The following is a 25,480-nucleotide window of genomic DNA, read 5'->3' as shown; positions in this document are numbered from 1 at the left end:
CTTATATCTTTTGATAAACCAGAGCGCAGAAGGGCTCCAAACCGTAAGTAGAACTGAAATTACGTAGTCACGTGTATTGAGTTTACTCATTCTCAACAACTCAATTCATCTCAGCAAACACAACAGCACCAGCAATGCTCTCGATACTACGACAGCAACGCGCGTGTTTCTCGACGAGCGCGTGTCGGGCCGCAGCGGGCGGGATCCCGATGCACGACGGCAAAGGACGGGGCGCGGCGCCGGGGATTCCGCGGACGATGCGCGGGTTGCCGGAGAAGCGGCGGTTGCGCGGGGTGGATAAGATTGTTGCGGTATCGTCTGCGAAGGGAGGGGTTGGGAAGAGTACTGTTGCTGGTGAGTGATGCTCTTCTTAGAAAAGAGAGAGAGATAGGAGGCTGACGCTGAAGTAGTTAATTTGGCGCTGGCGATGGCGATGAAGCAGAAGCGGGTTGGCATTCTCGACGCCGATATCTTTGGTCCGTCGGTGCCCAAGCTGCTGAACTTGACCGGCGGCGAACCGAACGTGACCGAGACCACGAACCGACTGATTCCGCTCCAAAACTACGGTCTGAAAGCCATGTCGATGGGCTTTCTCCTTCCCGACGACGACTCGCCGATCGTCTGGCGCGGGCTGATGGTGATGAAGGCGTTGCAGCAATTGCTGCACGATGTCGAGTGGGACGGGCTTGATGTCCTTGTGCTGGATCTGCCGCCCGGGACAGGCGACGTGCAGCTGACAATCACGCAGCAGCTCGTGGTCGACGGCGCGGTGATTGTGTCTACGCCGCAGGACATTGCGCTGCTGGACGCGGTCAAGGGGATCAACATGTTTAAGAAAGTGAACGTGCCGATCCTGGGCATGGTGCAGAACATGAGCGTCTTTGTGTGTCCGAACTGCGACCACGAGTACCATATCTTTGGCGAGGACGGAGTGCCGAAGCAGGCAAAGAGGTTGGAGGTCGATGTGCTGGGGTCGGTGCCGTTGCATCCTAAGATTTGCGAGTTGTCGGATAAGGGCACGCCGGTCGTCATTGCGGAGCCGGAGAGTAAGAACGCGAAAGCGTATATCGATATCGCAGAGAAAGTTCTCGAGAAGCTGAAAAGTTCATAGAGGGTGTTATTTTATAATGAGATTTCATATGTACATAGTTTGATTGTAATATAGAGCTTCAACGACGCTTGTACTTGCGCGGATCCTTCCTGCTCATCTTGACTTTATCCCTAGTCCCCATCCCGCCTTCCCAGAACCCAGTAGACTTGCGATGAAACGAATGTCTACAATACGCGCAATTATCCGGCATATAATTCTGCTCGCGACTGCACATCCCGCACACCATCCTACTCGCGTGCTCGTTCACATGATCGCTATGCTCGTCGTGGCATTTATCGCACGGGAACACGCGCCCGCAGCACGAAAACCGGAACCACCGCGTCGACCGCCGGTAGTGCTGGCACGTTCCGTTGAGCGGCAACGGCGTGCCGGCTACGATCCCCAGTTTCTTCGCCGCCGCGGATTTCGACTTTGACACGTCGCGCGCAGTTAGCGCCTGCCCGGTCTCGTCCGACACGCGGATGAACTTGATTGACGGGATGAAGATTGACATTTTGCTGTGGCAGTTGCGGCAGTTTGTGCTCATCGTCTGCGCCAGACCGAGACCGGCGATCCCGGTCCCGGACACGGGCTCGGAGCAGTCGGCGCAGGTAGGTCTGAACGAGCTCGGAAGGATGTCGACAGCGGTGCAACCCAGCAGGTCGACATAGCCCAATCTTTCGGCGATGGGAGGGTGAACAAACTCGGTATAGAACGAGTCGACGGCGAGCACGCTGCTGCATTTCTCGCAGGTCTGCGAGTGAGCGCCCGAGTTTGCTGTCGACGCGTGCGGTCGGATGTCGCGTAATTCGGCCTCGGTCTTGCAGCGCGTGCACTTGACGACTAGGGATAGAAGCGTACACTCTAGCACCGCGACGTTGAGCAGTTTGATACCTGGTAGGTTTAATGCCGTCGCGTTCGCGGGAGGTGTGAATTTTCTCGCGTCTTCTTGCGCGCCTTGCTCGTCGTCGTCGTCGTCGTCGCTGACTCTGTTTTCGCCGCCGTTGTCTTTCAGTTGGGCGTCGGCAGTGTTTAACTGCTCCCATCCTTCACTGTAATCGACAGAGTCGTAATCGAACCCGTACTCATCATCATCCTCCTCCTCGTCATCGTCCAAAATATCCCACTCTGGAGGATTCCGGTACTCATCCTCTCCATCCTGCTCTACGTCTTCTTTCGCAGTGCTCTCGCTCCCTCCCGAAACCGCAAGTTTCCCCACATTCTGCACGAAAAAATTCGCATGCGCAAAGAGTGAAAACTCACCCCGCTCAGACGCATGCTTCTTGAACCCGTTCTCCGCCGCATCCTTGACTTCCCGATCCGCGATATCGACCTCGACCTCGCACGGCGCAAGCCAGTACAGCTTCGGCACCACGAGCGTGAACGATGTCAGGCCCGCGAGCGAGGCGGGAAGTTCAGATTTGAGCTGTGCCGGGGGTTCGAACGGGATCGCGAACTTGTCGGGCTCGTCGTCTTCTGTGCTCGTGCGGATGATCTTGGCTGAGGGGAGACGGACTAGGAGTTGCTTGACCTCGCGCTCGCGCCGTTTCTGGGCCTCTTGAAGTTGCTGGGGAGTGAACTCGGGCTCTGGCTCGGTCGTGGGTTCTTTGCTGCCGTGGTTGGGATCGATGCCCCACTCGTCAAAAGCGTTGTATTCTTTATTCTCTTTGCTCTCTTTCTGCTCTGCCTGCGCAGGCGCCGCCGTCGTCGTCTTTGCAATATTCACAATCTTAATCGTCTCCCTCTTCTGCGCCTTCAAAAACTCCTCCAACCGCCTATCCAGCTCCACAACCATCTCCACCAGCGACCGCGTGTACAGCCCGGGCTTGCTGATCAAGTCGAGAAAGCCATGCTCGATGTTTAGCGCAAAGCCGCGCGGGATGTCGCTGTTTGTCACGACGATCGACGGCGCGACCGCGTCGAGATCTTCGGGCTCGTCGTCGGCGGGCGAGAGCGGGTAGCGGGCGGGGATCAGGAGGGTGAATTCGAGGGAGTCGAGGTCGAAGGGGAATTCGGGATCGGAGGGTTTGAACGCGGTGTGGATTTTGTCGCTGGCGGAGTTAGTATGGAAAGCTGGCTGATTGATTTTGGAGAAGGAAGAACTCACCCTTCAACTTCAGAGTAGGGGAACTTCTCAAGCACTTGAGAAATTTCTTTACTCCTCGGCGTCGAGTCGTCTACGACAACCGCTGGTTTCACAGACTCGAGTTTCTGGTGCTTGTAAGGACATTCGCTGCCACGCTGACACCCTAAGCACATGTAAATGTCAGTCGTCTCAAGCTATAAAGAAGGAACAAAGAAGACGCACCAGCTGGCGTGTTGTAGAACCGGCAGATAGTGTACCGAATCGGCGTCAGCGACGGGAAATTCAAAGCCATCTTCTCCTTCGCTTTATGTTGAATCCGTATGAACATCTGTTGAAGATTCGAAGAAGAGCAAAGCGATTAAAGATCACGTGAGACGCAGAGATCTCCGAGGAGCCAAATCTTGAAAAAGTGGGTTTGGACCAAGTTCATCCGTTCCACGCAAAACAAAAGAAGGAGCAGCGAAAGAAGATGTTGTCGATATTTGGATCTAGTGGGAGACTACTGCTGCGGTCGACTACGACTATGCCGACGACCGCGAGCTCGGTGTTTAGGAGTTCGAGTGTTTTGTTTCCGCTTTCGAGGACTAGATTGGCGACTACGGCTATCACTATCAACAGCATCAGCAGCCTACGACGATTCACGACAACCCCTCACAGAAGCGCAATCGAACCCCCTCGCCTCTCACCAGAAGAAACGATCCGGCTGCAACAGCAAGCCGAAAAAGAAGCCAAAATCAAGCGCGCAAAAGACCATGCCCAGCGGATCCTCGCAAAAGTACCAGCCCGGTTCCGCCCGCACGCCGAGAAACTGCTGACCGAACCCGGCTCGTTTGTCTTTTGCTTTCTGATCCTGCACGAGCTGTCGGCGGTGTTGCCGCTGTTTGCACTGTTTTGGCTGTTTCAGTATCTGGATTGGGCGCCGCCGTTGCCGGACAACTTGATTGAGAAGGGCACCGAGTTTTTCTCGAAAGCGGTCGAGCCGGAGAAAATCCCGGCGGGGGCGGCGGGGGCAAAGTATCTTGCGCAGGGAGCTACCGCGTATATTCTAGTCAAAGTGAGCTTCTATTCATCGTCATCGTCCTCATCTCTCTCTTCTATGCTAATCCGGCGATCCTAGTTCCTACTCCCGGTCAGAATCCCGCTCTGCCTGCTCGCCACGCCATGGCTGGTCCGGAGAACAATCGACCCCATCAAGGAAGTCTTCCGGCTCAGACGAGCAATCAAGGCCCACAAACAAGGCCCAAAGCTGCGCCGGCCATCATGAGTCTTTGTACATTATTATTGACTGTACATTACTACTACTGACGGACACTTACACAAACCCCGTCGCTGACATAAATACACAAACACCTCAGCGCTTACACGACGCGTCCGGGGACGCGTGGGACGCGTTCTCATTTAACTTAAAAAGGCAAAAATAAAAAACCTTAAAATCAATAAATCAATCAAGGGGCCTCCTCCTCCTTTCACCGTCTTTTCCTGCTCTCCTTCTCTCTCTCCTTCTCTACACCCCCCATCCTCTACCCGATTACTATACAACATGGCCTCTGAAGTAGACCATCTCGCTGCTCTGGCTTCGGATCCCTTCGAGCCACAGACACCTATCGGCCGTCGTCGTCGGCCGTCGGCGAATCCGCCCTCGTCCGTGGGCGGGGCGCCGAGTTCGTCTGTCGGTGGAGCGCAGCAGCAGCAGCAGCAGCAGCATCCTACCTCGTCGCAGGCAGGCGAGGAAGACTACGCTGCTGACGCGGAGGAACGTCCGCGGCGCAGGTTTGATAACGCGATTCCGAAGCTGGTTGACAAGACCGGCGAGGAAGTCGGCGAGACGTTTCGCGAGTTTCTCGAGACGTTTGTGGATCCTGCGTCCGAGTTGGTGGGTGGTCAGCGCGAGCTGTATTATATCCTTCTGATTCGGGAACTGAAGATCGAAGACCGATCGACGCTGTTTGTGGATTACGCGCATCTGGTGACTGTGCATAACGGCGTGCTCGCGCAGGCGATTACCGAGCAGTATTACCGGTTCCAGCCGTTCCTCCTGCGCGCGCTGCACAAGCTGATTGCAAAGTACGAGCCTAGTCTGGTATACTCCCAGCAACAGCACGGCTCCGGCAGCAGCACTGCGGCCGGCTCAACCTCGCTCGGCCGCACTAGTACGGCGTCGAACGCATCTAAGTCGAAAGCGAACGAGAAACTGTTCCAGATCTCATTCTACAACCTCCCGCTCGTGCAGCGCATCCGCGATCTCCGCACCGAGCGCGTCGGCTGCCTCATGTCGATCTCAGGCACCGTTACCCGCACGTCTGAAGTCCGGCCTGAGCTGTACAAGGGCAGCTTCACGTGCGACGCATGTCACGCGGTCGTCGACGACGTCGAGCAGATGTTTAAGTACACCGAGCCTACGATCTGTCCGAACGAGACGTGTCAGAATCGCACGGCGTGGAGTCTGAATGTGCCGAGCTCGGCGTTTGCGGATTGGCAGAAGGTTAGGATTCAGGAGAATTCGTCGGAGATTCCTACTGGTTCGATGCCCCGGACGTATGTTCCCCCCCACTTCTCTCCCTTCTTTTCTTGTGAAGAAAATACTAACAGCGCTGTAGAATGGACGTAATCCTCCGCGGCGAAATCGTCGAGAAAGCAAAAGCAGGCGACAAAGTCGTCTGCGTCGGCACACTAATCGTCATCCCCGACGTCACGCAACTCGGTCTCCCCGGCGTAAAACCCGAAGCCACGCGGGACGGCCGCAACGCGCCGCGCTCGACCGAGGGTTTGAACTCGGGCGTGTCTGGGCTAAGGTCGCTCGGCGTGCGGGATCTGACGTATCGGCTTGCGTTTCTGGCGTGTTTTGTGAATTCGGCGGATGCGAAGGATTCGGGCGTGGCTGATGTGCGCGGAGAGGGGGATCAGGGTGAGCAGGAGCAGGAGGAGTTTTTGAACTCGTTGAGTCAGGAGGAAGTTGATGAGTTGAAAGCGATGGTGCGGGCGGACCACACCTACGCGAATCTGGTGGACTCGATCGCGCCGTCGATTTACGGGCACGAGATTATCAAGAAGGGAATCCTGCTGCAGCTGATGGGCGGCGTGCACAAGACCACGCCGGACGGGATTAATCTGCGCGGAGACATCAATATTTGTATCGTGGGCGACCCGTCGACGTCCAAATCGCAGTTTCTGAAATACGTCTGCAGCATCCTCCCGCGGACGGTGTACACCTCCGGCAAGGCGTCCTCTGCCGCCGGTTTGACTGCCGCGGTGGTGAAAGACGAGGAGTCCGGCGAGTTCACGATCGAGGCGGGCGCGCTGATGTTGGCGGACAACGGCATCTGCGCGATCGACGAGTTCGACAAGATGGATATCTCTGACCAGGTCGCGATCCACGAGGCGATGGAGCAGCAGACAATCTCGATTGCGAAAGCGGGGATCCACGCGACGCTGAACGCGCGCACGTCGATCCTGGCGGCGGCGAATCCGGTCGGCGGGCGGTATAACCGCAAAATGTCACTGCGGGCGAATATCAACATGTCGGCGCCGATCATGTCGCGCTTCGACCTGTTCTTCATCGTGCTGGACGACTGCAACGAGCGGGTGGATACGATGCTCGCAAGCCATATTATCGACATCCACCGCCGCCGCGACGAGGCAATCAACCCGCCGTTCTCGACCGAGCAGCTCCAGCGATACATCCGCTACGCGCGCACGTTCAAGCCCAAGATGACGAAGGAGTCGCGCGATCTGATGATTGAGAAGTACAAGGAGCTCAGATCCGACGACGCGCAGGGGTTGGGACGGAATTCGTACCGGATCACGGTCAGACAGCTTGAGTCGATGATTCGTCTGTCGGAGGCGATTGCGCGAGCGAATTGCGTGGATGAGATTACGCCGGCGTTTGTGAGGGAGGCGTTTAATTTGCTGAGGCAGTCGATTATTCATGTCGAGAAGGATGATGTTGATGTTGATGAGGAGGATGAGGATGAGCAGGACGAGACCCCGCAGAATGCAGAGGTCGAGCAGCAGCCACAACAGCAGCAGCAGGAGCAGCAGGAGCAGCAGCCCGCGCCTACTCACACAAAGCAAAAACTAAGCTACGAGCGCTACACCTCCATCGTCAACATGCTCCTCCGCCGCGTCCTCGCCGCCGAATCCCCCTCCTCCCCCACCTCAAGCGAAGGCATCTCCCGCGACGAACTAGTTCAATACTACCTCGAGCAACGCGAAGACGATCTTCACTCGGAAGAAGACTTTGAGTTTGAGCGCGCGACGGTGAAGAAGGTGATTAGACGGATGGAGAAGGAGAGTTTGTTGATGGGGATTCGCGGGGAGATTCGCGAGAAGGAGGGGGAGACGCCGTTGGTGCAGACGTTGTATGTCGTGCATCCTAATTGCTCTATTGAGGATCAATGATTCTCTTTTTTTTAAGTTGTGTTGTGATTTGGTTTTGCGGTTGTGTATGTTATGTTTACGGAAAGGTCGTTATGGTTGTTTATATTCCTACTAGTTTTCATATAATATATCGTTAGTTATCATTTTCTTATTCACAAAAACTACGTCACGCTATATGCATCGCATGGACGTCCTCCAGGGCTCGAAAACATCCGGAGACGTAGTTGGTGCAGACGTATGCCGTGCATCCTAATTGCTCGATTGTGGACCAGTAGTACTCTTTCTTTACTGTTGTGTTGTGGTTTAGTTTGCGGTTGTAGGCTATGTTTTGTTATGGATAGGTCGTTAGGTTGTTTATATCACTACTATTCTTCATATAATATATCGTTATCATTTTTTATTCACAAAGACTACGTCACGCATTTATGCATCGCATGGACGACTACAGTTCTCGGAAACATCCGTCTTCACCCCACTCGCCTACGATATCAGTCGCGACCCAATCACGACCAATCGCCGCCGGTCCTCGAACAAACAACTAAAAACAAATCGTCAGTCACCACGCTCTCTCCACTCAACTCAAAATAAAAAAAAAAAGAACTCACCTGCCCACGTCTATCAGCCCCCTTCAAAGTCTCAACATCTCTAACCATCGCCTCAAGACTCGGCATCACGGACCCAAAATTTCGCACTTTCCCCAGATCCCTGTAATCCAACAAATGCGTCTGACAAATCGCGCCCGCGACCTGCGCGTGCGTCAGCGCGTAAATCACGCGCGCGCCGAGCAGCGCCCGGATCTGCGTCAACTGCGTCGACGTCAGCGAGGTTTCTTTCGGTAGGGTCGCGGGGGTGCTGCTGGCGCGGGGAAAGGCCGAGGTGAGGAGCGGGGGCTGGTCTTCGTGCGTGTAGAGGATGCGGAGGGAGGCGTATTCTGGGATGACGGCGGAGGGAAGGGAGCCTTGCGCGAGGAGACCTAGTGCGCGGCGGAGTTTGAAGCCGGTGTGGAACGAGGGTGCGAATTCGCACATTTTCAGTAGCGTGTTTGCGGATCTTATAATCTCAGTCAGCATCAAAGCATATCTCTAGAGAAATGGGGGGGGGGGGGGGGGGCGTACGCGATCAAAACGGTAGGCTGGATGGACTTTACGACCTCGAGATCATGCGCGCCGCCGCCTGAGGTGCCGCAGAGGACTATGTGTGCGCCGGCGGCCATGCCGGTGAGGAGCATGATGCGGTTGTAGAGTTCGTGCCATGAGTCGAGCGGCGCGACGACGTCTGTCGTGCGTAGCTGTTCGTGCTGGGGAAGCGACCGTAGCTGGGCTGCTACTGCCGAGACAATGTTCTAGGAATTGTTAATAGTGAGCTTAGAATGACAAGAGAGAGGGGATGTACATGGTGAGCAAACTCTACAGCTTGCATTTTTCCGTCAGGAGTCGTATACGTCGCGACAAACGCCGGCAACCTAGCAAACGCATCTCCGTCCAGAACATCAACCTTCTCCTCGGCTTTATACCCAATCATCTCCGACAAGGTATGCACGCCCACCCCCCGACCCGCCAACTTCGTCTCCAACTGCTCCGTCCACTCCGCCACGTCCTTCGTCTCCGCATCCACCCCGCCTTTGACGGCATCCGACAAATCAAAGTTCTGCGGCACGAGCACGACGGAGGTTATAGACGCTGGAAGCTCGAGTGAGAGGAAATCGATAGTGCCGGCGTTGCAGACGAGCACGTCGGGCAAAGTGGCTGCCAGATGCGCAGAAAGCTCGCGCATGTCTTTTGTCAGCGGGACGAGCACGACCGCGAAGCCGTGGTTCGCGCACGCGGAGGAGATTAGAAAGTTCGCGAGTGAGTTGGGGAGGTACACTGCGACCTTAACAGGACTGCTACTAGCAGCCTTTGCAAACTTCAGCAACGCCGCCGCGATCGCGTCGACTTTCGGCGTGAGCGCAGCGTACCCAAGCACAGTCTTCTCCCCGCTCACGCTATCCACGACCGTCAAATCCCCCCTCTCCGCAAGCCCCCAAACATCCCTCAAATCCCCGTCACGAAAAGTATGTCCCTCGCGGATATTCAATCCTGAAATCAGCGGGTACGTGAACGGCGTCATGTTCGCGCGGTGCACGGCGGATTCATCCGGCTTGCGCACGGGCGAGATCGAGGTCTGGTTGTAGAGGGCGAAGGGGTGGATGTCTGGGTAGCGCTTCGCGAACCAGCGCAGGAGGACGAGGGTCGTTGTTAGGCCGGCGAGGCCGAGGGTTAGCGGGGGGAGGTTGAGGAAGGTCATGTTGGTTGTGTGGCAGTGAAGAAGAGAAGAGGAAGAGCGGAGAGGGAGCGGAGAGGTGGTTTTGACGATCGTTGGGATTAGTCAGGGATGAGTAAGTTGTGAAGTGCAGTGCTGCATGCGCGTGCAGCAAGGCTGATTCTACACTATACAGCAGATCCATCAGTGTTTCTGGTCTTTTACATTACAGGGAATTAAAGAATCAACAGAAACTGATGACAACCAGACAACAGACAACAAACAACTACAAAGCAGAATCCACTCGCTAAGAAGACACTCCACAAAGCCGCACGTGTGGAGAAGTGGAGTTGGAGTTGGTCCGAGGGGCAGTAAGTGTATGAAAACGGAAGTTGCTCTCTGCAACTGACGACTGACTACAATGATTTATGTAATAAGAGTAATGAGATATGTATGAATATGAATTCTTGCGCGATATAAAACAATGAAGAGAGAAAACATGTGTACCCAAACCTGGACGACAAAACCGCCTGAAGAACAAACAAATAATCAAATCAGAGCGAAAGAGAAATAAAGAAAAAAAAAAACCTCAAAACACTGAGAACTAGCATATTCAGATCATAAAAAGAAAACGAAGGATTAAAAGTGTAACCATAACCAAAGATTGAAAAAAGAAGAGAAGATAAGGAAGAGAAGAGAAGAGAAGAGAGAGAGGAGGGGGAAGAGGGGAGGATTAGTACTTCTCGACGCTCTTCTCGGTCTCCTCAGAGTCCAGGGTCTCGCGCTGGACGACGATCGAGTCCGAGTCCATCTCGTTGGCGCCGCCGGCAGCCTCGATCTCGACAGCTTCCGACTCGGGCTCGTCCTCGGGGATGAAGAGGTTGAGGAAGAGTCCCATAAAGGCAGTAACAGTGAAACCCGACTCCATGAAGATGACGATGGCGTCGAAGAAACCCTTGAGGCCCGAGTTGTCGCCTTCGTAGGTGAAGACGTAGGAGAAGTAGTCCGGGACGAGGATGGCGCCGAGACCCATGCTGAGGGAGCCGGTGAGGACGAAGCGGGTGCGGCGGGTGAAGGGGACGGTGGAGATGATGCGGAGGCCGGAGACGGCGACGGAGCAGAAGAGGAAGGTCTGCATGCCGCCGATGACGGAGTCGGGGATGGAGGTGATGGCGGCGGCGAACTTGGAGAAGATGCCCATGATGAGGAGGAAGAAGCAGCAGAAGTAGCCGACGGTGCGGTTGGCGCACTTGGTGAGCGAGATGACACCGTTGTTCTGCGCAAAGGTCGACATGGGGGTCATCGTCATGAGGCCGGCGAGGATGCCGTTGAGACCGTCGGCGAGGACACCGCCCTGGATGCGGGACTCGAAAGTGCGGCCCTCGACCTCGAGACGGGAGACGTCGCAGGTCGCGGTGATGTCACCGATGGCCTCCATCATGAGCACGAGGTAGACTGCGAGCATGGGGAGCACGACGGGGCCGTAGAGAGAGAGCTTGAAGGTGTGGACCCAGAGGAAGGTGGCGGCGGGGGCGGAGTTGACCTTGTCGGGGGAGAAGTAACCGCAGGCGGCGGCGACGATGCAGCCGACGAGCAGGCCGAGGATGACGGCGCAGGACTGCATGATGGGGGAGCCCCACTTCTCAAAGATGATGATGGAGACAAAGACGAGGAAGCCGAGACCGATGAACTCGGCAGAGCCCCAGGGGAGAGGGTGAGGGGCGGCGGTGGAAGGGCACATGGAGTAGAGACCGGTGGCGGGACGGTCCATGCAGGAGCCCGAGCCACCAGCCCAGGACTCGAAGCCAGTGCCGACGAGGTGGACTCCGATGAGGAGGACGGTAGGGCCGGTGACGAGAGGCGGGAAGAGCTTCTTGAGGATCTGAGGAGGGGTGAAGGAGAGGAGGACCTCGAGAAGAGCGCAGAGACAGGCGGTGCCGATGATGGCGCCGTATCCGTCGGGGCAGGGGAGCTTGTTTCCGTCTGCGTCAAGAGGGCAGGTGCCGTTCTCGTACATCTTTGCGAAGGCGCCGGTGGCGGCGGGGATGGTCGCGAAGGAGGTGCCGACGACCGAGATAAGACCGGTGCCGATGTAGTACTTTGTCTTGTAGATGTGGAAGCGGGTGATCTGGATGGCGGAGAGGAGGCCGCAGCAGATCATGGAGGCGGAGACGACGTACTCCTGGAGATCCGAGCCGAAGTTTGCGCCGGCGGAGCCCGCGAGGATGATGGGCGGGGAGATGATACCGGCGAGCATGGCGAGGGCGTGCTGGAAGCCGAGGATGATGGCGAGGACGACGGGCATTTTGTCGTTGAGGCCGAAGAAGGGGCCGGGCTTGCGCTCGCGGGAGACGAAGGGGATGCGGGGGGTGAAGAGGTAGGCATAGTCGTAGTCGCCGAGCCAGCCGTCTTTGGTGGTGATTTTGGAGGAGGCGCGGGAGATGAAGGAGGGTCTGGTGCGGGCGGCGGGGTGGGCGAGGTCGCCGGCGGAGGTGTTGTCGTCGTAGGAGAGGGCGGCGGGGGCGACCATGGTGAAGATGAGAGAGGGGGGTGTGAGGGAGGAGTGAGGGGGAGTGGTGGGATGAGGATGAGGGGAGGAAGAGAGGAGGAGGGCAGGTTATATAGAGGAAGGTGGGTCCAGGGTCTTGAGTACGGACGAGGGTCGGGAAGAGGGACAGCCGAGAAGCTTTGGGAGGGCGGATTAAGGTTTTGAGTCGCCCGCACGAGCCCGAGATAAGTTGATATCTGGTGAGTGTCTGGTGAGTGGTTGTTGGATGTGGTGTATGTTGTGTGGTGTGTATATGTATTGTATATTATAGACTGTATCTGTATAATACATCTCTACTCACCATCATCTTTCTCTTCTTCACCTCTCCTCCTGCTGCTCTGCACATCGATCTGGATCCGATACACACTGCGGCGCGTGGCGTCCATCTCAGAATTCAAAATTTGCACTTTGAGCAGAGAAGAAAGTACAAACTCATTGCCTCAACGCTAAAAACGCCACCAACTGGCTCGACGCCTTCCACTTCCGCACATCGACGACGGCGACGGAGGAGGGCGTAGACTGTATATTATGATCATGAACAGTAGTTGTTGTTGTTGTTGTTGTTGTTGTTCTTATTCAACAGAGGAATACCAATGCTCAGTAGTATACATCCTTATCTCCAACGAATCACCCGCGTCGACGGCAAAGATAGCGAAATTCATTATCCGACGACGAGGCCAAACCCGGCGCTGCACTTTTTTTTTCTCATTAATTTCCAAACTTGTCCTCGTCGGAGTCCACCGCCGGCTTCTTCTTACTATTCTTCTTCTATTCTACTATTCTTCTATACTCTTTCTATATTCTATCTACTCTCTATAACTTAGTCAACCGAGTCATCACTCTCATGCATTCTATTACCATCCCCCCGGAGCTGTCCTGGACTTTGCTAAAATCACCTCTGCGCTCTCCGACGCTCTTCGCCGCCATCCCGCTCGCGCACCGTCCACCTCCGACGTACCTCTTCTTCAACCGTCTGACGATGTCTCTGTCTCTCATTATCCCTCGTTGCCACTCATCCTCTTCCAATCCACTCCTGATCTGCTTTCAGTCAGGCGGTTCTTCCAGCTGCAGTCTTTGTATAGCTCTCATCTCTGTAGTCACTCAACCCTGTCTAACTCACAGTAATCCCAGTCTCGCCGACAACTATCTCTCTCCACTTCTTCTCATCCCCCTCCTCTCGTCTACGCCAGATCCCTCCGAACTCGCCGAATCCACGCTCGCTAACCACTCCTCCTCCTCCTCCTCCTCCTCCGACCTCGACCGGCTTCGTCGTCCTTGCCCGCCCGCCGTCGTCGACTCTCTCCTGCGCCACACCTGCACCGCTCCATCTCCACTTTCCGCTTTCGGTACTAGTCCTCACGCTCTTGTTCCAGAACCCTTCTGTCTTACTCTCTTGTAGATCTCTGCGTTTTGAAAACTGCATTCGTGTCGGTCGCTGACATGGCCGCGTCGCTTCCTTCTGTTCTCGCCTGTCTTGATCGTGGGGATGGCTTTGCAGAGGACGTTGTTGCCAAAGCTAAACTTCTCGCAAACCTCTCGCCCTCTGCTATAGAAGACCTCAGAGCGTTCTGGTCTGCCGAATACTCTCTGCAGTGATACTCTCTGATATCTATTCTTGCTAATCACTACTTCTACACCTATCTCCTTATTAAATCTCTTCAATCTCGGCCGCCGCCGCGCGCGTCTTATCCTCCTCAAGATAACCGTAGCGAGTCGTAGCCATAGCAGAGTGGGGGTTGCTGTCTCCGACTCACTGTAGAGCAGACGAGTCGGACTTCTCCGAGCCGAACACCTCCCAAACAGGAAACACCCAAACACGATCCTCTCTTGACTTCTTTGACTCGGCGCCCGTGCGAGAAGACCGAGGAGGTGGTCTGAGTCATTTATAACTCAAAAGTAGTTTTAAAGGCCTCGGCTTTGTCGGAAAGGGCGAGGGCGAGGGCGAGGGCGAGGGCGAGGGCGAGGGCGAGGGCGAGGGGAGGAGGGGTGCGGACGGGGCTGCCGGCGCGCGCCGAGTCTGCAGAGAGGGAGCGAGGGTTGATAGCAGTTAATTTGGATTGATTGAAGATAAGCATGAGTCGTTCTGATTAGTAGATGCTGCTAGTCTAGTCTGGCTGGTCAGAGGTAGGAGATAGCAGAACACAGAAGCCAGCGGCCAACTGCGACATCTCCATCTCCATCTCCATCTCCATCTCCAGCTCATCTGGCGCAGTGAGTGTGCACAGAGACACGGCAAAAAAACGCCACCACCGTCACCACACATCTCCCACACTTCCTCTCGCTCTATAAAAAATTTTACTCTTCGCAAACAGGCTTCTTGTTCGGCGATGCACGGTGTTCGACGCCTCCTCCGCAATCTGCCAGGGTACTGCTAGATGTAGGTTTGGTGGTGGTCTGCGATATAGAACTGTAAATGCGCCACCGGAGTGGAGATCTTGTCTGAGATGTGTGTGCGGTGTGCTGCGGTGTGCTGCAGTCGGTGTCTTGTGTGGTGTTCTAGAGCAGGAAGAGAGAAGAGAAGAGAAGAGAAGAGAAGATGAAGAGAAGATGAAGAGTTGGTGATGAGGAACTGCTTCAGACATCTGTCTACTCTCACTCTGCGAAATATAACATCACCCTCACCACCACCCCACCACTGCACTCCCCTCCACTCCACTCCACTACTCTCTCTACTCTACTCTACTCTGCACTCAACATATATTAAGCCTAACCAACCCCGGCATCAATCAACCCGCGATCGCCCGATAGCCCGATAGCGCTATAGTGCCTCGTTTATACTTCACCGCGATCTCGCGTAAGTAGTTCGCGTCGTGGAGGGTGGATGGATGACTGCAGGGTACTTCTGTTCTTGATAGCGAGGATGGGGAGTAGATGCTGCGATCTACAATCTACAATCAATCTGATCCTTCTACATCTCAACTACTCACTACTCACTACCCAACAGCTCTCTACACCTTGCTATCTACTACTACAACACCTCTACTGACAAACACATCTTGACTCAAAAACACCTCTTAGCTCTACACCCCGCCACAACGGCGCACCAACGGCGTACTCACAAGATCCATCGTTATCTGTCTTCCATCCCGATCCAGCTGCCCACCGCCCACCCTCCTCCTCCTCTTCCTCCTTCTATATCCCTCCTCTCCTCCTCTCCTCCTTCTCCTCCTCCTTCTCCTCCTTCTCCTTCATCATGTTGACTACAGCAAACACTACATCCCACCCCATCGCCAGCACCCCGCGGACTTGCGCAAAAATGCATGTCACGTGCGGGTAGTGATTATTAAGCGGTTGGGAGATGTGATGTCGTAGGGTGAGGGTTCTGTTATGTAATTTATTATAAAGATTATAAAGAGGAAGAGAGAGAGAGAGAAGAGAGAGAAGAGAGAGAAGAGAGAGAAGTGGTGGAGGGTGGAGGGTAGTTGCTGTGCTGTGCTGTGTGGTTAGTAATGGGTTTATTCGAGCTCAAGAAACAATGTCTGTTTATCGAGAGACAATGTCTGGTTGGTCGTTATACGTTATTTTCCAGATTCTCGTCAGAGTTGAAGATTCTCTGTCAGAAGGGAAGGTGAAGGGAGAGCCTACTCGATCTCGCGAGACCCAGCAGTAATTCTATCTTGTAATTCTAGTCAGGCCCAGCTGATTCATCATCATCATCATCATCATTCTACTTCAACTGATTTTTCTACACGCGCTATAAGCATTGCTGTTTATCTGTGAATTATCAAACTATGGAGTCCAGTGCGGTGTGGGATGCTAATACACGGTGCTCTGTATTTGTTGTCGTCATAATTGTGTGTGTTTGTAATAATCACCTGCTCTCTGTCTTTCTAAGTAGTAGAGTCGAGTATCTCTCTTTCTTATATACATGGAGATGAGGATTGACGACGACGCAATCTACACGGTCAAGTCGTTATGTTGCTGCGCCAGAGAGTATCTGCTCATTGCACAGTAGTCACTACACAACACTTCACTTCTGAGATGTACAGTATGAGAATAGTTACTACACAACTGACAATATCTGCTGCTCACGTAGAAGAGGGCAGGAAGCATCCTACAATCAGTCTCCTCCTCCTTATCAGTACCCCAAACACTCTCCACCTATGCCACAACCCTCCCACCAACCCGCCGCGATAAAGAGTGATAACGCCGGCAGCCATCCTCGCGCTAACCGCTTCGGGCTCCGGCGCGATAGTCCAGCGTGCGATTGGCTCTCCGGCTACGGCACAACCGCACAAACACCGCCGGCACCGCCTGCGCGCCTCTTTTCTCTTCCTCCTTCCCTCCCTCTTCCTTCCCTCTGCATCCTCCCCCAACAGCCCTCCCACCTCACATCACACTCTCCCGTCGCAATGTTGTTGCAGCCCATCGCTCAGGTCGCTGCCGTCGCCGCGGCTCTCCTCGCCCCGCTCGCCGACGCGGCCGCCGCCCACCCGGCATCCGTCTTTGCCTTCCCCAAGACCGGCGCCGCTAACCAGCACGACATCCCTTCCCTCCGCCCCGCTGAGGCCCGTCTTGTCTTTGCCGAGCGTCTCGGTGTCTCGCGTTTCCATAAGCTTGGATATCAGGTGGGTTTTTATTCTAGTGAAGTCGATAAGAGATGCCAGATGATTATATGAAGAGTGAGATGCAGAAGCAAGATAGCACAACAGAGAAGCACAAGTCATGCAGTGCTCAATTTTCATCAATCAAGTTGCACTCATCAAAGGAATCATCTCTGGAGGCCACATCATCTGGACTCTACAGTCAGAAAGAAGACAGAAAAGTTTAGAGCAAGCGACACGCAGCGATAACACAATCTACTCTGCATTCATCTGTGCACTCATCTCTTCATAGCATCATCTTATCGCATCATTATCTATCTCTCTCTCTCGAGTCACACTAACAACGTCACAGGGCCAAGACATGAAGGTCCTCGAGCTCGACCGCTTCAGCGGCGAGCACACCGGCCTCTGGAAAGACAAGAGCGAGAACGTCGTCGTCATCGTCTCCGGTGTGAGCAACACCAAGGACGTCTTCGTCGAGTCCCGCCCGGCCTTCTTCATCGCCGACACCCCCGACGCCGACTCCTTCTCCACCCTTGCCAACGGCTTCATCAAGGAGGCCCAGCAGCTTATCGGCGACCTCGGCGTCCGCGTCTTTGGCTCGTCCGAGGAGTCCTTCATCACCGTCGTCCCCGACATGGACCTCTGTGTCCAGGGCCACCAGGAGTCCATCTCGCGCTCCCAGTGCGCTGCCGCTGCCGACGCTGACCTCACCAAGGACTTCACTCACGTCTTTGGCGAGGAGTTTGGCGCCGTCTTTGACGCCGACTCCTCCGTCGACGCTGCCTTCATGGACGAGGCTCTCGCCATGAACTCCTTCATCGAGGGATTCTCCCAGGCCGTCCGGTCCGACAACCAGCTCGCGGTCTTGTTCTTCAACGGCTTGAACTCCGTCATGCTCAAGTACGGCACCGACTCGATGCAGTACCAGGTCGGCTCTGCTCTCTTCGCCAAGCTTCTCCAGAAGCTCGCGCTCGAGACCTCGCCCTCGACCCCCATCACCGCCGTCCTCCTCCCCGGTGGCGAGAAGCAGCAGGTTTCGTCCAAGAAGGCCAAGCGCTCGCTCGAGGCCCGCGCCTTTGGCGACCAGCACTCCTCGCCCGCTCTCTCCGTCGGCATCCTCGCCGAGGCCGACTCGTACACCACCCAGGAGGAGTGCGAGATCATGACCAACTACTGCTCCGGCGGCCACGGCTACTGCATGGAGATGTACGGCCAGGAGGGATACTTTGGCTGCCAGTGCATCTCGACCTACGACGAGACCACCCGTCAACGAACGTACTGGGCCGGTGACTACTGCCAGAAGTACGACGTCAGCGTCCCCTTCAACATCTTCTTCTGGGGTCTCATCCTCTCCCTCTTGTTTGTCGGATTCATGATCAAGGCTATGGTCTCCATGGGCGCCGAGGAGCTTCCTGCCGTCCTGGCCGCCGCCACCATGGTCCAGACCAAGGCCTAAAAAAGATTAGAAAAGGGTTTGTGTACAGTTTTATTACTAAAACCACTTCTTATTACCTAAACTAGAGAAGGACTTTTTTTCATCATTTATACAGTTTTTTTATTATTATTGGTTTGTGCTTTTGTATGTTGTGTTGGCTTTTCCAAAGGGTTGCAGGGTTTTCTTTTTCTTATTTCATTCACATCTTCTTTCTACTATTTGACAATGTACCTATCTTTATATCTCTTTTTATATAAATGATGGTTTCACACGACATTTTTTTTTATTTCTTTTCATTGTCCATTTATACAGGTTTCCTCTTTTTTCTCTTTACTCTTTATTATTCATAATGTTTGTGTGGGTTCTCTCTCTTTTTTTTTTACATTCATGTTAACGCGACGTAATATTTTATTATTGATTTTTCTTTAGAAGATGAGGATGAGGACGAGGGTGTTGGTGCAGAGCGAGAAGAGGGGAAGAAGAGAGGATGGATGGATGGATGGATGGATGCAGAGAGGGTAGTAGAAATATCTGAATATCAACGCATTTTCCAAAAATTAGAAGAAGATAGAAATTAGAAGGGGGTGGGGAGGGGTGTAGATATAGGTGGATGATGGAGGAGGGAGGGAAGTTGCTCGTTTCCTCGACGCAGATGCGCGCGCCCTCGCTATCTTTACAGAATTTCTCACGTATTTTGAACCTTCTCTTCGTCCGCTTTTTGGTCTTATTCCGGAACGAGTTGCAATTCTAGTTCAAATCTGCTACTGTTTGTGTATTTGTTTGGGGGATGGAATGGGGGTATCTCTGCGAGACGCAGTGCTCTCGCGTCACGTATGTTTATGACTGGTGGGGTTGAGATAAGTCGTGCTTGATGAGATGACTGCGACTGTTAGCTCGTGTTTGAATCTTCTTCTTCTTCTTCGTTTTGCTCTTGCTCTTCTTTATCTTGTTTTGATTTTGGTTCTGGTTCTGGTTCTGGCTCTGTTTTTGTTGGAAATGGGATCGAAGTATCTACACGAATGCAAAGATCTCGCGTCGCGTATGTGTAACTGTCATCTGCAACGCTGGTCTTAAGGAGAAGAAGTACATATCTCAGTGAGAACTCGCGCGTGCTAAGATGATTGCGACTGCAACTGCAGAGCTACAGACAAACAAATCCACGAATTGGGAAAGAAACGCGGCTGTCACTGGATGAGAATGAGAAGGGCGCACAAAGTAGAGCTCTACTATGCATGAAGGTATACACGCTACAACACCACCCGCTCTTGAATGTATCCAGCACCTCTCTTATTTCCATCGCAAGAAAGAGAGAGAGAGAGAGGAGACATGCTGTCACTTTAAAAGAGCATAGCAGGGCTGAGTTTAGTTTTTTGGATGGGAGTAGAGACACAAACACACGCGGGTTTGTGAATTACCTAAAACGGCTACTGCTACCGCTACGATTAAAAGATGTTTATAAAATCAGTTGATGTTTTATTTGTCGGCGTGGGAGATAAGACAAGACTTGAGACTGGACTAAACTGCTAAAGACATTTTAAACGGTTTTAATAATTGATAAAGACATGCAAAATGAGAGGAAAGCAAGCAAAGCGTAAAAACACAAACACGCGGATTTGTAAATTTCGTATTACGGCTACGGCTTCATCTACAGTTGTGAGATTTTTAATAATGATAATTGGTATTTTATTTGTCGGCGTGGGAACAAGACAAAACATGAGACTAAACTAAACTGACAAAGACATTTTAAACAATTTGAATAACTGATTAAAGACATGCAAAAAGAGAGAAAAGAAAGCATAGCAAAGCAAAGTAATTAGTTAATCACCCTTGACTCCACACCAATGAATAATTCATAAAAACCCCAGCCGACAAACATCTTTTCACCGCTGAAATGATCACTCCTCAGTCTGCACCTCGATGCGCTTCGCAGTCGGATTCTCGACAGCCTTCGGCACCTTGACGTTCAAGATGCCGTTGCGCAGACTGGCGGCCACGTGCTCGGTATCCACCGGCGACGGGAACCTGAACGCGCGCTGGAACTCGCCGTACACGCGCTCGGAAGCCCATGTTGTTCCTGCGGATTTGGCGGCGGGCGTGAGGTCGGATGAGGGGGTGGTGGCTGTGACGGCTGTGGAGGAGGATGATGCAGTGGAGGATGAGGGGTCAGTCGGCGCGGAGAATTCCTGGGATCTCTCAACGACGCCCTTAACCCTCAACGTCTGCGGATCGACAAACTCGATATCCAAATCCTTCTTCTCAACACCCGGCAGTTCGCCCTGGAGAATAAACTCCTTCTCCGTCTCCTTCACGTCAAAGTTCGGCGTGCGCGAGAACGGCAGGTCGTTAGACGAGGACGACAGAAGAGAGGAGGCGAACGGAGATTGGAATTGTGCGGAGAGAGGGGCGGAGAAGAAGGGGTCGTCGAGGAGTTTGAAGAGGTTGCGCGAGGGGCCGAAGCCGAGTGCGGAGGAGTTGAGTAGTCTTGAGAGAGACATGTTGATGTTGATGTTGTTGATACTATCGCTTGATGTATTTGATTCAAAGACAGAGAACAGAAACAGACCAGAACAGCATCCAGCAGGTATATTTATATCCATCCCTCCCCCTCTTACTCAACACCATCGAAATTCCATCGCTTTCCCATCCTGATCCCGCGATCCGGTCAATGCCCTTCTCGCGCGCACGCGAACTTTCGGCGCGTTTCCAAGGGTCTCGTGGTATCGCCACTTTACGTCATTCAATGTGGCACGTGAGGTCGGTCGGTTCTTCTGGATCGCTGTTCTGTTCGCACCTGGAGCAGTCTTGTCATGAGGCCACAAGGCTGGCTATCCACGCTGCACCTCACGAATCATCTCGTCTCCACAAGATCCAGCCCCCTCGCTCCTTCCGGCGAGTAGACTGACTTCTTACGACGAGAGGATAGAACGAGGCAGCCCGCAGAGTAACATATAAGGAAGCCTAGCCTGGCTTACCCAGTCTTCCGGATAATCAACTCAACCTTACCTACAACCTTCATCTACGATCCTCCTAATCACTTGCGCTTCCACTATAACATCCACTTCCATTTCTACCCTTAATCATCGCTTATCCCCTCACTATGTCCTCCAACGACAACCCTTCGGCGCGCGACGACGCGACTTCGTCACAAGTCTGGTGCTGGCTTTTCCCTTTCTGATTGATCTTCTTGGTGATCTTTGATTGTGGAAGTGTGTAAGTTTGCAGAATGGCATGAGATGAGCACGATCTCAATCCTTCTCTCTACCGCATAAACTATGCGCTCATCTCTTCTTCCCTACGTAAATAGCAGGCTACATCAAACAAGTATGAGCACAGTGCATTGACGCATAAATCGTCCTGCGCATGTGAATAGAGCTGCTCTAGTCTACGCGGATATCTCGGAATCACGCAATTGGTTTGCTGGATAGTGCAACTAATGTAGAAGAGACGGTTTAGTAAAGTATTATTATCTAAATCAGATGACAGCAAAACAAACAGACACTACATCAAACAAATACTATACGAATAAATACACATCAATAAACACAACTAATTCCCCTCCGACCCAAAATCCGCCGTAAACTCATCATGTTTGCGAATATCATCCGCATTCACCGTCGGTCTCGACGACTTGACCGCCTTGACAAAGTCCTTGAACGTCAACGGCGGTTCCTGCAGCTGATCGCCCGCGATATCCATCCACGACATCTCGATCGCGTTCTGCTCGCCGGGCGAGCACGGCGTCAGTTTCTGCGTGCCGTCGCTGGCCTCGACCCATTTGAAATGCGTCGCCATCTGCACTTTCCGCACCGGCTGCATCAGCGCGTCGCGCACCGCCACCGCGATATCAGAGCCAGAGTACCCGTCCGTCATCTCGCCCAGCGCGCGGTAGTCGGCCTGCGTGAGCTCGCACGGCGTCGTGCCCACGTTTAACTTGAACATCGTCGTCCGCGCCTCGACCTCCGGAAGCGCAATGTAGATGCGGCGCTCGAAGCGGCGGCGGATGGCAGAGTCGAGTTGCCAGGGGATATTCGTCGCGCCGAGCACGAGCACGCCCGAGGCGTCGTTGCCCACGCCGTTCATCTGCACCAGCAGCTCGGTCTTGATCCGTCGCGAGGCCTCGGACTCGCCTTCGCCACGGGGGCCGCAGAGAGCGTCCACTTCGTCGATGAAGATCACCGACGGCCGGTTCTCGCGCGCCATCGTAAACAACTGCTTGACCAAGCGCTCGGACTCGCCCATCCATTTACTCACGAGATCGGACGAGCTGACAGAGAAGAAGGTTGAGTTTGCTTCGGTCGCGACTGCTTTCGCGAGGTACGATTTTCCGGTTCCGGGCGGGCCGTAGAGTAGGATACCGGCGACTGGTCGTCGTTTTCCCGTGAATAGGTGCGGGAACTTGATCGGTAGGATGACGGCTTCTTTCAGAGCTTCTTTCGCGAGCTCGAGACCGGCGACGTCTTCCCATTTCACATTGGGCTTTTCAGAGAGAATAGCGCCTGCGGGGGTTAGCATTTCCTATAGAAAAAGACGAATTGAAGACACGACATACCTGAGAGTGCGCTCCGTAGCTTCTTTGCATCCGCATCGTCGTCATCGCTATCATCACCTTTCTTCCTACACCACTGTCAGCACCACTCCTCACTCACTCAAATAATAGTAGACATACTTTGACTTGCCGCCACTCTTACCAGTCTCCTTCCCATTCGCGCCCACAGCCCGCTTAGATTTCTTATCCTGAGTCTCGATATAACTCTTCAACTTCTCCGCGCGGTCCATGTATTCCGCCGTCTTGCTTCTAATCATCTCTTTGTTCTTTGTGTTTTTCTCGTCTGCTGTCGTTAGCCATGCTCCTTGCTCCATATAAGTCCAGTCATGGAAGCAAAGGAGGAAAACGTACACTTCAAGGCCATCATGAAATACTCCAAACTGGCGTAGTACTGCTTATAAGCCTCCTCAAAGTTCTCCGCCGTATCGGCCTGAATCGCCTTCTGCACGATCTCGATGGCCTTGCCTAGGAAATCCGTCGTCGCCATCGCTGATTGCTCTCTTGCTTGAGTGTGCTGGTGAAGTAGATAGAAAGCGGGCGGTCCTGCTTTTAATGTGGCGAGTTGAAACTAAACGTCTGTCTGACTGATTCAACCTGAATAAGATCGCTCTAAGATAGATAGATCGACCTCAGATCCAAAACTATACTTTCAGCTCAACGGATTCAATTCCCGCACTCTCTCAATATTATTCTCTCTGTCCTCTTCTTCTCTCTGTTTATAAATACTCCCGCTCGTAGTATCAGCGACTCTCGCAATTCGCTGTTCTTTCTCTGTCGGACTATCGCTGTCTTAATACCCACGAAGCCAGACCCGGGGCCGAAAGTGATAAGCTCTCCCCCCGACGCCGCCGCCGCCGCTTTGCTCAGCTCACGTGATAAGTGGTCACATGATGTACTCTGATTATCAAGCAGGCTTTAATTAACAGACTAGTTGACTAGTTTTTGGCTTTTGAATTGTTGTAGTGGGTTTGGAGAGGAGGTAGGTTTGGATTGGAGGTGATTGGTAAGGATTATGGCATGTTTGGTAAGGATGAGGGAGTGGCGAGGGGATGGTGGAGTGGAGGTTGATATCAGAATCAGCGAGCAGCAACTGCTACGAACACTCTCTACTTTTTACAATGAACGTAGAAGTTCACATTTATTGCACCGCATCAAAACGCATGGCAGAGACATATACGTACCCCTCTCTCATTTCACATCATGCCCTCTCCACGAAGAGCTTCTTACCTCCTCGCCAACTCACTACAAAAAGACATACACAAACCAAAAAACGCAGACAAGCAGGAGATAAACAACAAATAGATAGATCAAGAAAAGTGCAGGAAAGAAAACAAGACCGAGCTGGTAGCTGAGACGTAGATATAGACGTATAGTATAAGCAATGGAGATGGATTTCGATAGCTGGTGGAATAAAGTAGAGTGAGGGAGGTTATGGGAGGAAAGGGACCGCGAGCAAGGGTAGGGAACGATAGAATCAAACAATGAGGACAAATGCGTAGAAGCGAGATGATTGATAGGACAAGCAAGGCTGAATGATTCCTGTTGACCTTGTATCTGACTCAAGACAAAAGACAAGAGATCAAACCAGACTCACTCGTCCTCACAACCACCTACATCCTACCCATCCTCGCATTCAACAAAAACTCTCAACTCTCAAGCCGCGCCGCTTATAATATCGTGCACACCTTCTTACTCTTCTTCGGCACCGGCGGTTCAAGCGCGGCCACGATCGCCTCGTCAAAGACCGACTTGAGCCCCTTCTGCGTGAGCGCCGAGCACTCGACGTACTTGACCGCGCCGAGCTCCTTCGCGAGCCGCTCGCCGGTCTCGTGCGAGATCGGATGTGTCTTTTGTCGGCCGAGGCGCTCGATTATTGTTGGGTCGTCGCGCAGATCGATTTGGGTGCCGACGATGAGGCATGGGACGCCTAGGAGAGTTGATTAGTTCTGCTTTGCTGCTGCTTTCTTCAAACAGCTACTAACAACACAAAAACAATCGAGACTCACCTGGACAGTGGTGATGCACCTCCGGCAGCCACTTCTCCTTCACGTTCTCAAACGAGGCCGGCGAGGTGACGCTGAAACAAACAAGGAAGACGTCTGTCTGCGGATAACTGAGTGGCCGGAGACGGTCGTAGTCCTCCTGACCGGCGGTATCAAACAGTCCGAGTGTGTATGGCTCGTCGCCGATCCTAGATGGGCAGATAGTATCTGGTTAGCTGCGTAGATATGAGAGGGCGTTGAGGTGGGGGGAAGTGAGGTGTACATTACGGTGACGGCGTAGTTGTCAAACACGGTCGGCACGTAGTCGGCAGGGAACTTATTTGTAGTGTAGGAGATCAAAAGACATGTCTGAATGCATTCAATAGTCAGTAACAACTTCAGATGTAGCAACCAGCAAGAACCAGAGCCAAAGCCAGACCTTTCCCACCGCACCGTCGCCCACGACGACACATTTTATGGTCTGCATGGCCTCGAGCGCGCAGAGCAGAGATGAGTGTAGTTAAAGAGAATAAAGAACAATCACCACAGCCAAACAAAAACAACAAGAAGAGCAGAAAAGAGCAGGCGCGACGAGGAAATGAGGAAGCGGTGGGCTGTTTGCTTGTTG

The 25,480-nt window shown here is 53.4% G+C and overlaps 11 protein-coding genes across 11 annotated transcripts; 5 read left to right on the top strand and 6 right to left on the bottom strand.

The window, feature by feature from the left end:
- The first annotated feature begins 19 nt into the window (after nucleotides 1-19).
- BZA70DRAFT_285636 (P-loop containing nucleoside triphosphate hydrolase protein) lies at nucleotides 20-1,140 on the top strand. The gene is made up of 2 exons (XM_064913769.1): nucleotides 20-354; nucleotides 411-1,140. Exons 1-2 carry the CDS (start codon nucleotides 135-137, stop codon nucleotides 1,109-1,111), a joined length of 921 nt encoding a protein of 306 aa, XP_064765671.1. The 5' UTR covers nucleotides 20-134; the 3' UTR covers nucleotides 1,112-1,140.
- BZA70DRAFT_285633 (uncharacterized protein) lies at nucleotides 1,141-3,546 on the bottom strand. Its single transcript, XM_064913768.1, has 3 exons — nucleotides 3,399-3,546; nucleotides 3,198-3,339; nucleotides 1,141-3,141 (listed from the first exon to the last, which is right to left on the bottom strand). The coding sequence occupies exons 1-3, from the start codon at nucleotides 3,502-3,504 to the stop codon at nucleotides 1,170-1,172; spliced, it is 2,220 nt and encodes a 739-aa protein (XP_064765670.1). The 5' UTR covers nucleotides 3,505-3,546; the 3' UTR covers nucleotides 1,141-1,169.
- On the top strand, nucleotides 3,547-4,648 carry BZA70DRAFT_285631 (uncharacterized protein). Its single transcript, XM_064913767.1, has 2 exons — nucleotides 3,547-4,230; nucleotides 4,294-4,648. Exons 1-2 carry the CDS (start codon nucleotides 3,646-3,648, stop codon nucleotides 4,438-4,440), a joined length of 732 nt encoding a protein of 243 aa, XP_064765669.1. The 5' UTR covers nucleotides 3,547-3,645; the 3' UTR covers nucleotides 4,441-4,648.
- A 14-nt stretch (nucleotides 4,649-4,662) lies between these two features.
- BZA70DRAFT_313102 (MCM2/3/5 family-domain-containing protein) lies at nucleotides 4,663-7,714 on the top strand. The gene is made up of 2 exons (XM_064915009.1): nucleotides 4,663-5,711; nucleotides 5,774-7,714. Exons 1-2 carry the CDS (start codon nucleotides 4,717-4,719, stop codon nucleotides 7,572-7,574), a joined length of 2,796 nt encoding a protein of 931 aa, XP_064765668.1. The 5' UTR covers nucleotides 4,663-4,716; the 3' UTR covers nucleotides 7,575-7,714.
- Nucleotides 7,715-7,905: 191 nt separating this feature from the next.
- BZA70DRAFT_285628 (uncharacterized protein) lies at nucleotides 7,906-9,871 on the bottom strand. The gene is made up of 4 exons (XM_064913766.1): nucleotides 8,946-9,871; nucleotides 8,669-8,895; nucleotides 8,159-8,603; nucleotides 7,906-8,091 (listed from the first exon to the last, which is right to left on the bottom strand). The coding sequence occupies exons 1-4, from the start codon at nucleotides 9,837-9,839 to the stop codon at nucleotides 7,996-7,998; spliced, it is 1,662 nt and encodes a 553-aa protein (XP_064765667.1). The 5' UTR covers nucleotides 9,840-9,871; the 3' UTR covers nucleotides 7,906-7,995.
- Nucleotides 9,872-10,362: 491 nt separating this feature from the next.
- On the bottom strand, nucleotides 10,363-12,493 carry BZA70DRAFT_285609 (purine permease). Its single transcript, XM_064913765.1, has one exon. It carries the CDS (start codon nucleotides 12,322-12,324, stop codon nucleotides 10,528-10,530), a length of 1,797 nt encoding a protein of 598 aa, XP_064765666.1. The 5' UTR covers nucleotides 12,325-12,493; the 3' UTR covers nucleotides 10,363-10,527.
- Nucleotides 12,494-13,186: 693 nt separating this feature from the next.
- BZA70DRAFT_269921 (uncharacterized protein) lies at nucleotides 13,187-13,938 on the top strand (the record flags this gene model as incomplete). Its single annotated transcript, XM_064911242.1, has 2 exons — nucleotides 13,187-13,688; nucleotides 13,742-13,938. 2 exons carry the CDS (start codon nucleotides 13,187-13,189, stop codon nucleotides 13,936-13,938), a joined length of 699 nt encoding a protein of 232 aa, XP_064765665.1.
- A 2,756-nt stretch (nucleotides 13,939-16,694) lies between these two features.
- Nucleotides 16,695-18,345, top strand: BZA70DRAFT_292147 (uncharacterized protein; the record flags this gene model as incomplete). Its single annotated transcript, XM_064914356.1, has 2 exons — nucleotides 16,695-16,910; nucleotides 17,239-18,345. The coding sequence occupies 2 exons, from the start codon at nucleotides 16,695-16,697 to the stop codon at nucleotides 18,343-18,345; spliced, it is 1,323 nt and encodes a 440-aa protein (XP_064765664.1).
- A 1,638-nt stretch (nucleotides 18,346-19,983) lies between these two features.
- On the bottom strand, nucleotides 19,984-20,943 carry BZA70DRAFT_285601 (HSP20-like chaperone). Its single transcript, XM_064913764.1, has one exon. The coding sequence runs from the start codon at nucleotides 20,919-20,921 to the stop codon at nucleotides 20,220-20,222; it is 702 nt and encodes a 233-aa protein (XP_064765663.1). The 5' UTR covers nucleotides 20,922-20,943; the 3' UTR covers nucleotides 19,984-20,219.
- A 909-nt stretch (nucleotides 20,944-21,852) lies between these two features.
- On the bottom strand, nucleotides 21,853-23,650 carry BZA70DRAFT_285594 (P-loop containing nucleoside triphosphate hydrolase protein). Its single transcript, XM_064913762.1, has 4 exons — nucleotides 23,222-23,650; nucleotides 22,991-23,153; nucleotides 22,874-22,938; nucleotides 21,853-22,820 (listed from the first exon to the last, which is right to left on the bottom strand). Exons 1-4 carry the CDS (start codon nucleotides 23,355-23,357, stop codon nucleotides 21,871-21,873), a joined length of 1,314 nt encoding a protein of 437 aa, XP_064765662.1. The 5' UTR covers nucleotides 23,358-23,650; the 3' UTR covers nucleotides 21,853-21,870.
- A 699-nt stretch (nucleotides 23,651-24,349) lies between these two features.
- Nucleotides 24,350-25,479, bottom strand: BZA70DRAFT_99358 (cell division control protein 42). The gene is made up of 4 exons (XM_064915599.1): nucleotides 25,292-25,479; nucleotides 25,136-25,221; nucleotides 24,877-25,061; nucleotides 24,350-24,797 (listed from the first exon to the last, which is right to left on the bottom strand). Exons 1-4 carry the CDS (start codon nucleotides 25,337-25,339, stop codon nucleotides 24,538-24,540), a joined length of 579 nt encoding a protein of 192 aa, XP_064765661.1. The 5' UTR covers nucleotides 25,340-25,479; the 3' UTR covers nucleotides 24,350-24,537.
- Nucleotide 25,480: the final 1 nt, after the last annotated feature.

Source organism: Myxozyma melibiosi (genome assembly GCF_037950935.1).
Source record: "Myxozyma melibiosi strain Phaff 52-87 chromosome Unknown BZA70scaffold_16, whole genome shotgun sequence".
Lineage (NCBI taxonomy): Eukaryota > Fungi > Ascomycota > Lipomycetes > Lipomycetales > Lipomycetaceae > Myxozyma > Myxozyma melibiosi.
This window is presented reverse-complemented; position numbering and strand designations above follow the sequence as displayed.